We start from the raw sequence: 12,528 nt of genomic DNA, 5'->3' as shown, positions 1-12,528 counted from the left end.
GGGGGTCCGTAAGAAAGCATTTGGGGGGCCTGGTTAACTAATTTTTGGGAAAAACGGAAAGCGACCTTTTTTAATTTCTCGGATTTAATGCACACATGTCTATAGTAATAGCTGCTTAGCGACAGACTGTAGAGTACATGTGTTTATTACTCGCCAGTATACAACACACTGATTGATGAAACAAGGATGCAGACTGAAGCCTTAGAAAAGATAAACGGAAATAATCAAATATTACTACAATGTCAAGCTCAAGCACGCGAGAATAAACTGTATATGTAGCCTTACGTTGAGATAAATTGATACTGCTGACTACAGTGTGTACATTGTACATTAGGGTTGTTAAAAAAAAAACTTGTTTTTCCAAATCTGAATCGCTTAGTGACTAAATTATCAGGTTGTCTAAGAAAACCATGCACACCAAATTTGACTCAATTCCAACCAGTAAAGGCTGTGCAATCTTGAATTGAAATTTTTAATTTATTGAGAAAAATGAAAAAATGAAAATTTTTCAAATTTTTCTGATAACCCCATGAAAATGTTGGGCTGTCTTCAAATGCCATGCAAAACAACTTTGACTCAATTCCAACTAATAGAAGTGGAGCTATTTGAGTTTCTCGTTGATAATCCCAGATTTTTTTATTTTTCCTAATAAATTAAAAATTTCAATTCAAGATTGCACACCCTTTACTGGTTGGAATTGAGTCAAATTTGGTGTGGATCGTTTTCTTGGACAACCTGATAATTTAGTCACCAAGCGAGTGAGATTTGGGCAACCGGCTTCATTAATGTCAATAGAAAAAAATTACAGTTCAAAGGTCATTCTTTGCTAAAAATATAATGTTCAAATATTTGTCCTTTTGCACTTCTGGTAAAGTTCGTCTATCAATTTGACTTCCCTTTCTGTAATTATGTTAGTGCCAGGGACATCTACAACGGACTTTTTCAACTTCCAATGCGATTTTAAGGCACTTTATCGCTGCAGGACATTCGAGCTCAAAGATACCAGCTAATAATATTTGGTAGGCCTATATTCCAGAGCCCAACCGATATTGGATTTTGGGTCGATACCGATAAAACCGATATCTCACACCTTGACCGATAACCCGAATACATTCACGTGATATTCAGAAGAAGTTCAATATACTTTAATGAGCACATTTTCAAAGCTTCAGAGCATTTATTTGAACAGCTTTATAGCCATTTTTATACTTGAACAATTGAACACGAAAGAAACTAGAAAGGCTGCATCTGGACACCTGTAAAGTATTAACTATATGAAATATATCAATATTCTAAGTCTAGCGGTCGAAGATTATAGTTTTCCGTCTTCCTACCGCCATGTTGTGACGTCATGATACATAGAATACCATTTGATTAAAAAATAACTCGGAAGGTTTTCGAACTATTCCTAATCATGAGTACTGAAAAATACAAACACAGAAAAGAAACTTTATACCAGGATTAGCTTTGGAAGAAACAATATATTTGTTTTAAGTAGCACTAAGCGACACTTGATCTTTGGTTCTTTGGAGGTGGTCATCATACTGATGCAGCGGCAACGGGAGTAAGTTTGCTGACACTGTCCTAATTCAAGAAAATACCATTTGCTGGAACTTCGCACGAGTGAGATGATGTGGCACTTATAACGCAGGGCGAGGCCTTGATGGTGTTGAACTTGTATAATCTGATTACAGAAAGTTACTGTAGGATTCACTGCGTATATCTTTACTTTCGACGGCAGTGGAACGGCTTGTTGAATTACGAACCACAGATTCTGTCTCGTACACACGCACACGGCCAAGTCTCTTCGTTTCTGTCTCCACCACTTGTAACTTTTATTGAGGCAATCGTACCAAAGTGAAATGTTGAATGAATATCCGAATTCAATAAATTAATGAATATTTACGTTGCGTCACACAACCATATATATGTATTTCACCATGCACATTGCACATATTATATCACATAACTTGTACTCTCGAGTTGTCATTTGCTGTATAACGTTTCGAGATACTATATGTGATAACCATAATACAGCCTTACCAATATATTTCATTTCCTGTATGTTTCAAGATACGCTTTATTCTATGTGTTATTTCCGATAGCCAATATAATTATCAAGATATGTGATGAACCAGACCAATGAGCTTATGGTAGGCTTTTATTAACAATATCCCGACTAGCGCTGACACAATAAACTAGCGATCCTCACTAAGTAAGGTCAGATGCATAAATGACTGATTACTGCGCAGGCAGCACCATGATCGCTCATGGCCCATGGGGCATGACAGCGCTCACGTGATACGCTATAGCGAATCCAGTAAAACACGACAATCTCCCCCTCTGAAAATTAGGGTGACATATCACAATGAAATGCAACGTGAAATACTAAATATAGCACTACAAAATAATTCAACTCAGTACTGAAATCTGTCCGGCGCCTTTCTGATACGAGTTGAGCGTCTCAACGGCACTTCAGGGGGTTCAGATGCCCGCAGTTCTTCTTCAGTTCCGACGTTCGTCCCGCTGCTCGTCTCCATCTCGGGAGTGGACTCCTCGACGTTAATGTCATCAGTAGCGTCATCATCGGGGCCAACACTCGTGGTTTGAATAGGAGTTGTATCGACGATATCCGACTCTGATGGGTATCGAGCCAAATCTTTTTTCGATACGGTTGTTTGTCGTCCATCTGGATATTCGATCAACGAGTATTGAGGGTTGGCTTCGAGGAGTTCAACCGGCTCGCAGATAGGTTCATCTTTTCGTCGGACATGTCGTCGCAAGAGCACAGTTCCACCGTCCAAGAGCCAATCAGGCATAGATGTGCCCATGCTTGATTTACGAGGAAACTTGAATAACCTGGAATGCGGAGTCTCGTTAGTAGCGGTACATAACAACGAACGAATCGAGTGTAATGCATCGGGAAGTACTTTCTCCCAACTGCTGTCGGGCAGACCGCGAGAAGCAAGCATGAGCTTGATTGTACGCCATATTGTCTGGTTTACGCGCTCGCATTGGGAGTTACCAGTCGGGTGGTAGGGCGTGGTTCGACTCGTCGCGATTCCTTTCTCCTTCACAAATTGTGACACTTCGTTTCCAATGAAAGACTGAGATCGGTCACTGTGGACGTATTCGGGAAGTCCCATTATGCTGAACAGCGTCACAAATTGTGAAATAACGGTTGACGCTCGCATATCCGAACAAGGAAATACAAAAGGGAAACGACTATACTCATCAACCATGATGAGAAGGTACCGCCTTTTCCCGTCCACAGGTCCCTTGAAATCCACGCTCAATCTTTCCCAAGGTCTGGTCACTTTGATCAACGGCGTGGCCGGAGGTTTGTAGAATTTCGGCTTTATTTCAGCGCACTCTTTACAGCGGTTGCATTGTCTCTTCACTTCTTCGACTGAAAAAGGAAGATTTTTCGAACGTACAAAATGCATTAGTCTGCGAATACCCGGGTGACCCAAAGAGACGTGAAGTTCTTCCAAACTCAGGCCATAATCACTAGTGGCCGAACATAGTCTGGTGAAGGCATCAGCTTCTGCATTTTCCAAACCTGGTCTATGTTCGATATCGTAGGTATATTCACTCAACTCCAATCGCCACAGAGCCAGCTTGGTGTTTTTGATCTTACTTTTGTGCTGCTTGTCAAATATTAATGAAAGAGCTTGTTGGTCGGTTATTATTTTGAATCGTCTACCGTGTAGTAATAGCCCCATTTTCTCACCGCCCTGATAATTGCACACGCTTCTTTTTCCACGGCCGGATACTTCGCCTCGGACTTGATGAGAGTTCGTGAAGGAAGGCTACCGGTCTTCCACGCTGGCTCAGGATAGCAGCTGTGGTGGTATCAGAAGCATCGGTCTCGACGGAAAATGGTTCCTCTTCCAAAATGCAACCTAAACAAGCGCGACGGAGACATCTCTTCAACTTATCGAAGGCTTCGACAACCAATCCTTCAAGAGGAAAATTTTCGTTATGGAACAAAGGTTTCGCATGCTCGGAAAATCTCGGAATCCATTTAGAATAGTAGGCTATGCAAAGAGGCCTAGGCAGCTCTTCAAAGCTTTTGCACTCTTCGGAGGTGGCAGTTCCATAAGCGGCTTCAAATGCTCAGGGTCAGGCATGATCTCACCTCTTCTTATTCGATGCCCAAGGAGCTTTAACTCTTCTACAGAAAATGTCGATTTCTCGGAGTTGATCGTCAGATTGGCGGACTTCGCTGCTGACATGAAGGACTTCAAACGTTCGTCATGTTCCTTCTGATCCTAGCCGTAGATGGTAATGTCGGCCAAGTATGCGACTGCTCCTTCAAGCGCATTCTTTTCGATGAACGAATCGATAAATCTCTGAAAAGCACTAACCCCATTAGTGACGCCAAAGGGTAACCTACGAAACTGATAGAGTGACCCGCAGGCCTCGAATGCAGTGAATGGCCTGTCAGCTCGTTCCAACGGAACCTGATGGTACGCCGACTTCAAGTCGATAGAGCTAAACACTTTGCCTTTAGCGACCTCGTTCACGACATCTGCAATCTTCGGCAATGGGTACGCATCTAGAAAGGTAAATTGATTAATCGTTTGGGAATAATCAATGACCAGGCGTTGCTTGTGACGTCGTCCACCAGTGACTAGCACCTGTGCTCTCCACGGGGAGTTAGAATCCTCGATTATCCTTTCATTTTTCAATCGAGATATCTCCTTCTTGATGAACTCTCGATCCGGAGCACTATACGATCTAGATGGAGTTGCGATAGGTTTACACGACCCATCGAGAAATTGAAATATTCTTGGCGGGGTGCCCACATTTGCTGCAGTCAAGTTGCAAGTGTGTTCCTCGTCTCGTCCAGGAATAACAAGGGGGTTCAAAGGTCCCCCTAATTCAAATACTTTACGGTGCTTTTTCATAAATGATTGGCCTAAGACCACATCAGCGCATAAGTACTCGATAACACCGAACACTACATCAGAATACTTCCGCCCGTTCAGCTCAAATGACAGATATAGCATTCCGTGAACAGTTGATCGCTTTCCTTTATCTGCTAACTTGATGCTTTTTTTTTACCAAACCATTTGAGTTTCAGCCCCCGCACTATCTCAAGACTCAAATAATTGTCTGAGGCTCCGCTGTCCAACAATCCATCAAACTTCTTTCGCTTAATAGCAATGAACACTGCCGCTTTCGAAAGTGAGGCAGGAATTGAAGCAATCATGGCTGCTAATTCATCGGACTCTTCGTCGGATTGAATAGAATTCAAGCACATCTTGTCAAAGTGTCCTTTTACTCCACAGTTGAAACAGACAGCATTCCTTGCTGGACATTTCCAGACCCGCCCGTGTCGGTTTCCACAACTAGAACATTTCTTTGCCTTCGACAACGGGTTTCGGTTCCCACTTCTCCGCGAGACGGCTAAGGAATGTCCATCAGAGTCCTCTTCGTATCGTGACTGCGACTCGGAGGATGTGGCCTGACTAACCTTCCAGCCATCATCGGCTTCGATTGAAGGATTCATGTATATCGCGGAACATTTCTGCGCTCTCTCCAGTGAATCTGCAACTTGAACAGCTTTATCAAGAGTCAGCTGATCAAACTCCAGCAAATGTAATCGTATTGCATTGGACGACAAGCCAGCAATTAACGCATCTCTGATAGATTGCTTACGGTGATCCTCAGCTGACACGGCCTCGAACCTGCAATTCTTCGCAAGTGACAACAGTCTCTGGAAAAACTCCATGACGTTTTCTCCTGGCTGCTGAGTGCTCGTGGAGATTGTATGTCGAGCATATATGATATTTCTCTTCACCAAATACAGTCCCTCTAGGACAGTGGTTCTCAACCTTTTTTACCCGCGGACTCATCTCAAGCTCGCCAGTATACCCGCGGACTCAAGCTATATATTACAGAAAAATTTTTTTTTTTTCTATCCAGGAGAGTGTAATACGGTATCAACAAAAAAATGAGCTAAAATTGAGTCAAGGAAGCTTTCTGAAATCTGTCTTTCCACATCTGTCGGCTTTGCAATTCAAGCAACTATTCAGTAATGCAGTCTACATCTCGAGTTCCACTTATATTAGACAACTATAGATTGTTTCTGTGATTAGCACATGTCCCCACGATTTGTAATTTTCCAAATAATCTGTAAGTTAACAAGTCGCCATAATCAATTACCAGCACTCATCGTATATCGCGCCGGAAACCTGTGCAATGTGCTTACGTGCAGGACCATAACAGCACTTCGTCAGCCCCTCTCAATAACAAAACGTTGGTCTAGGGCCACACAGGCCATAAACCCAACTTCCGGTGGGCTTTACCCCCAGCCCCCCCCTTCCGATACCTTTTTACCGCCACTTCTCAGCGAAATTTTTGTACCGTTCATTCAGTCGTTTTGTTTCGAATAAACCGCGCGAGGCGCGAAAATATTCCATAATTCATGATTGAATCGGTCAACAGGATCGGGGATTGCATCTATATATATATAGCTGTAAATTTTTTATGCCATATCTGCTCATGCATTCAGATTTATCGGTCGAGCTGAGTGAGACGTTTCGGAATATGATATAATGATATAATTTTTATAAAAAGTTGCATAAATTAAAAAAAAAAACACTCTATAATTTATGTCAATTCACGAATAGTTTTGGCTCCCTTCGAGGTCCCCCCTCAATTATGGGGGTTTGGTGTACGGCAGTTACGGTCCCGCAACCGTGTGTATAAAGAGCTGTCCCAGGGGTTTATACCTGGGATATTCTGTATGTGAATTGTTAATAGCGAACACGCTGCATTAAATTCCGAGTCCATTCGTACTAAATTCATGTCAATCCGACCAAAATTGTAGAGTTTATGACCGTGATAGAATTGCTTATGACAATTTTAGCAATAGGCCACCTCGAACATAAATGTAGGGCATTTTGAAAAATTCCAGTTGGCGATAATAGGGGTTTTTTACCTGGCGTGATTGGTATCAAACCAGGATGATGCGACAGATGTGCAAAGCATACCCGTTTTGCCTGTGATACTTGCAACCAACTGGTTTGCCCAAGACACAGAAAATCTCAGGAGAACCAATAATGCTTGGAATGCTGATTAATTTGTAGTGGTGCTGTTTCGTTGTTCTTGCATTTGAAATATACGTGGCCAAACATCGCCTATTGAGGTATCTCTAATATTGCTTTTAAAACTACATTCACTGCAGTATAATTTATTAACTTGCAGGAATTTCGTATGCCTCTTATCAACAAGAGGTAACGGCACAATAAGAAGCATATAGAAAGAGATTCAAACAAAATTCAAATTGGCAAAATGTGACGTAACAATGCAATGAGAAAAAGGATCGGTAGCTGGCCAAAGTCAGCTGTACCGGTACTCCGGTAGTCATAATAAAGAGATATTAGAGAATCAAATTATACAATCAGCGGAATATTGAAAGATTGTATAAAAACTCTTTATCCTTTTTATGGTGCCGTTAATTCTTGATAAGGGAAACCCGAAAAGTCACCGAGGTAATAAATTCTACTGCAATGAATGTAGTTCTGAAAGCACTATTGAAGTTGAGTGCCGCCAGTCACATATTTGAGGTATCTATGCATTTTTTATGACAGCTATTAAGGTTACTAACATTTCAAAATAGGTATTTTGCAAATCACTCGGCCTAATTCTCAAATCGGAATTTGACGAAACCGCACCGGGACGGGGCTCATTCACTTTCGGACCAAAAAGCTATTTTCTCCGTAAGGCTGCAATGACTTTGGTCCGAAAGTGAACGAGCCCCGTAGGTCTGTCAATTACATGATCCGAAATCATATCGGAAGTGGAAGAAAAAGCGTGCCGAGCCGATTAAGTTACTGAAAATTCCTGTGTTCGCGGACTCACCAAGGACCTTCCGCGGACTCATTTGAGTCCGCGGACTCGGGGTTGAGAAACACTGCTCTAGGACCTCGATCGCCTTTTCGGGCTGCCCGACTGTTGAGGCGGACCTTGCTCAGAGCCGGGCGTAGACGATGTTGACGCAGAAGACTGACGACGGCGATCGTCCGCGGCTTTGATAAAACTAACAAGCATATCTTTCCAATGCTTGAACACCAGTTCAGCTCCCGGAGCACTCGGCAAAACTTTGAGAGTCGGAACATGATACAATCTCTCTTCGGCAGACGCCATCCGTTTCTTGTGTGCGCGCTAGTCGGGATATTGTTAATAAAATTGTGATGAACCAGACCAATGAGCTTATGGTAGGCTTTTATTAACAATATCCCGACTAGCGCTGACACAATAAACTAGCGATCCTCACTAAGTAAGGTCAGATGCATAAATGAATGATTACTGCGCAGGCAGCACCATGATCGCTCATGGCCCATGGGGCATGACAGCGCTCACGTGATACGCTATAGCGAATCCGGCACAACACGACAAGATATATAGCCTACCGCTCGATATAGCACTCTCGAGATATTTCCTAATTCAAGCTCTCTTTTTTGCAGGTGTTGATCCCAGTAGATTGATTCAGGTTATAAACGACAACACTCGACAAGAAACGGCAAGTGGAATTCGAGAAGACTTCAAAAATGAAATTCTTCGCGAACCAGACTTTGAAGTTTTCCCGCTGATGAAAAAAGTCAGTGTTGATGACTACTACAAAGGGCGTTTTCGCGAAAAGAAATCTTCAAATGTCAAAGCTGTTAGCGGATATGGAAGGAAAGGCTTTCAAAGTCAATTGATCGAGGAAGTAGGGTTTTACCATCAATCCGACAATAACAGTAGAACAATAACAATGGAAGAGATAATGGAATCGGTGATAAAGTCTGAGAAATTACCTCCTAATGATAAAATTGGTTACACTGCTATCGTCGCGTCTGCAGGATCTGGCAAAACTACTCTCATGCGTAGAATTGCTCAAAACGCGGTACGAAGTTTCTCTGTGAAAGAAACCGGTGAACCGAAACCAAAAATGATACATTACATTGAATTGAAGAACAAGGAAGACGAGAACGGTATAAAAACAGCCAAGTTTCTATTCGACGGTCTCTTCAAAGATGAATCTGAAGAGGACGAAGCTTTCGAATTGCTGGACAAGAATCAAACTGATGCAACTATCATTTTTGACGGGCTTGATCAAATGAAATGGGGTTTTGAGGAGTGTAGCGTCCGAAAAATTACACCGTATCAAAAAGCGAGCTCTGCGATCATCATGTTCAATATCTTATCCCGCAAGATCCTTTGTCACGTCAAGATCATCGTCTCGTCCCGTGAATTCAAAGTCTCCGAATTACCGGCACCAGCACGCCCTGAAGAAATAATCACACTCAATGGTCTCATACCACAAGATGCTTATAAACTGTTCACTAGTCTTCTCTGTGACAACGGGAAGCATCTCTGGGAGAAGATTGAAATCATGTCACCGCGATTGATACATCTATTATCGGTCCCGGTTTTCCTAATTTTGATAGCAGTGGTGATGGGAATTGATCCAAAAAAACCTCCTCCGTCTACCGTGACAGAACTTTACAGCAGGATCCTGTTAGTCTTACGGAGTGTGGAAAATATCCGAAAGTATAAGGAAATCCTCTCGATTATCCACAAATTGAAGGCAATGGCGTTTGAAGGCATGAAAGAGGGGCGAGTCGTATTCTACAAGACGGACCTAGATCACTTTGAACTTTCCGCGGACGAAGTACAAGATTTGATGACAAAAGTTCCCGACACTAACATCCTCAGCCGTCGCTTGATGGAAGGCGACTTCACATTCTTCTTCTGTCATCAAAGTATGCAAGAATTTCTGGCAGCTAGTTTTATCTCAGAAATGGAGCTCGAAATGTTCATTCGCTTTGATGGCCAACATCTACATGAGAAACGATGGTCCGTGGTTCGAAGATTCGTTACAGGCATCGTTTACATGAAATCTAATAACGATCTTCACAGCGGTGAGTAATCATGGTTTTCCGCGGCTATTCTGCCACAGCACCGATTGATTATTATGGGTCGCTTATAGTTTATCATGAATTTGATGGTATCGTCACAATCGAAGGGGTGAAATAGTCGAAAGATCTTAAATTCATACACGGCCGGTAAATAAGTCTTTACATTCAGACGGCTAAATAAAACTTATGTATCTAAAATGTGCATAACTTCACAGGTTATTGATCGTGAGCGCTACCAGGGCTCATCGATGATCACTATGTGACATTGTTTGTTTGTTTGATTGTTTGTTTCGTGTATTTATGGTGTCTGTCGACTAAAGGTGTCATTTACGCCAGGCCGATATTTTGTATTTTTGATTTCGCATCCGCCGACTTGTAGCACGGCCCACTTCTAAGCTCTTTGAAAGATATAGCTTCCGGAGGGTGAGCCTAAATAAACCTCCAACACTTAGGTATGAATTCTGGAGCCGATGTTAGTCGAACATACGATATTGATGCGCATGAAATGCTCTTGTTATTGTAAACTAGACATTTGAGCTCAATGACTCCATCTGAACCCTGCCTCATCACAGTCGCGTGAATTATTCATTGTTACGTATACGATTAGGCAAACATTACGAATACCGGTACAATGACAACGACAATGACATTGACATTGTGTATTGCGTGACAGTCTCGGATCAAACACAGAAGCAACAAGCTTTATATCAATCGATCCGTTCACAACTTCATGATAAGACTGAATACGAAGACAGATTCGTTCGCATGGAACTATATACAGCAATCTACGAATCTGGCGACGACAATCTTATTAAAGATCTCTCCGTCATCGACACATCTAACATCTCATTAAATCGCGATGAAGCTCATATCGTTGGATCGCTCGCAGCAAGGAATCAAAGCCTTCCTTCTTTGAATTTAAGCTACTGCAGTATCGACGACGAGCTTTTGGGCATCATTGCAAGGTGTCTGGAAAATCGAATACGAGTGAGTTATACTTTTTCAAATGATTCATTTCGTAGGAAAACTATATATCGTTTGTTATTCTGGAATTTATCTCATTTTGAAGCCTCCCCTCTTCAGATATGATATGGTGCAATATTCACATCTTTTCGTAGCAATCCATTCTGGGTCATAATTTCGCGGACAGCAGTGCGTACCGACTGAAAAAAAGATCATCACATCGGATTTTTTGTGCGGCAACTTAGATTTTCTGCGCAATTGCGCACGTGCGCAGCTTCGAGGAAATATTGCTTAGCATCTCGAGTAAAGATATCCTTTACTGCCCGAAATTTAGAACCAGAATTAATACGCCGCAGATTAAGTTTAAAATTTTAACCCGGCTTACAACAATAATTTTTTCTTCCGATTTGGTCTCTTCCAGAAACAGTATATAGAAAGGGGCCATTTTCGATTGTATGATATCGAATTATTCGCCACTTATGCCAAACCAAATTCAGTAATATCGCCAAGGATAGCATTACAAGCACCAATGTACCGATTCGTCGAAAATGTGGGGTTTGGTTGATCCATGCTGATTATGTTTTCTCGCGCGATCAAATTTGATACAACCGATCAGTTTGATTACGTAATGGTGTCAGGTGTGAGTGAGAGGGTAAGCAATAATGGACAATGAGCGCCATGAATTCACCGACAAATAGTTGCGAGAAAATCTGTCCAGTTCCACATTTAATATGCGGCCATATGAATTTGTCATCAGAGTATAGTATGTTTTAAAAATAGTGTTCATTCATTAACTCGCACTTGTAAAAAAATCGCTATGTGATCAGGAATCAGTGTTGTGCCTAATAAATACCAAACACATTGGAATCGCAACTGTCACGGCCAACGATGGTACCAAATTCCGCCGATTACCGGTAGTTCACTATTAGGAGAACATCTCACAACCTGATAACCGGACTGTTTTCGAAATGTGAAGAAACTAGTAACGACGCACACAGTAGTGAATTTGCGATCCAAGTCGTTGCCCACTTGGCATAACAATTGTAATAGCGAATTTAGACGGTCTGTTTGTGTCGATTGAAAGTGTAAAGGAACGCATAGGCAGTGGTTTTCAACCGGTGTGCCGCCCCAAATTAATGTGCCATTCACGTCTCGCAAGGGTGCCGCGAGACATTTCTTCACATTTTAGAATTCTATGCAATATAATTCTAGTCTATAGCAAACAATCAATATAATCTAAATGGGGCTCGAAATCAGAATTGCTGTCATACATACAGGCAATCAATATTCCCCGCTAATACGCTTTCCCCGACATATTGCTTTGAAGGCTGGATTAGGTTTAAGGTTGATTCATCGGAGAGGAGAGCAGTCATGGCATGGTAATATGATAATGTGTGATAATGTAATTTTCAAATCACCATTGTTGTCCTAATCACGAGAGTAAAATGAACTCGTTTGGAAGTGATGTTCACGTTGACGAATCCGAAATACAAACTAGCTATCCAAAATGTGATTGTTAGATAACGTGCCTGCACTGCCGTCAAAATATAGGCTTGTAGTTCAGGCGATGAATTTGAGAATTGAGAAGTAAAGTTGAGGAAACTACATCAGTTACAGATTTTCCGGCCGCAGAGATCATTATTTCGGA

At 42.0% G+C, this 12,528-nt stretch overlaps 2 protein-coding genes and 1 long non-coding RNA gene across 5 annotated transcripts in view; 2 read left to right on the top strand and 1 right to left on the bottom strand.

Annotated features, from left to right (window-relative positions):
- Positions 1–12,528, bottom strand: part of LOC145448941 (uncharacterized) — a 507,956-nt gene that overhangs the window by 300,511 nt on the left and 194,917 nt on the right. The gene's annotated exons all lie outside the window — the stretch shown is intronic.
- LOC145444558 (uncharacterized) overlaps positions 1–12,528 on the top strand; it is a 199,573-nt gene that overhangs the window by 54,286 nt on the left and 132,759 nt on the right. The window lies entirely within an intron of this gene.
- LOC145441874 (uncharacterized) overlaps positions 1–12,528 on the top strand; it is a 140,182-nt gene that overhangs the window by 4,101 nt on the left and 123,553 nt on the right. For all 3 annotated transcript variants that reach the window (XM_080320796.1, XM_080320115.1, XM_080321983.1), the window contains exons 3-4: positions 8,481–9,920; positions 10,591–10,904. In XM_080320796.1, coding sequence (XP_080176922.1) covers positions 8,481–9,920; positions 10,591–10,904 — 1,754 coding nt within the window. The remainder of the gene's footprint in view (positions 1–8,480; positions 9,921–10,590; positions 10,905–12,528) is intronic.

This window comes from Botryllus schlosseri, chromosome 1, assembly GCF_051294905.1.
Source record: "Botryllus schlosseri isolate E-star chromosome 1, Bs_hap1, whole genome shotgun sequence".
Classification (NCBI taxonomy): Eukaryota; Metazoa; Chordata; class Ascidiacea; order Stolidobranchia; family Styelidae; genus Botryllus; species Botryllus schlosseri.
This window is presented reverse-complemented; position numbering and strand designations above follow the sequence as displayed.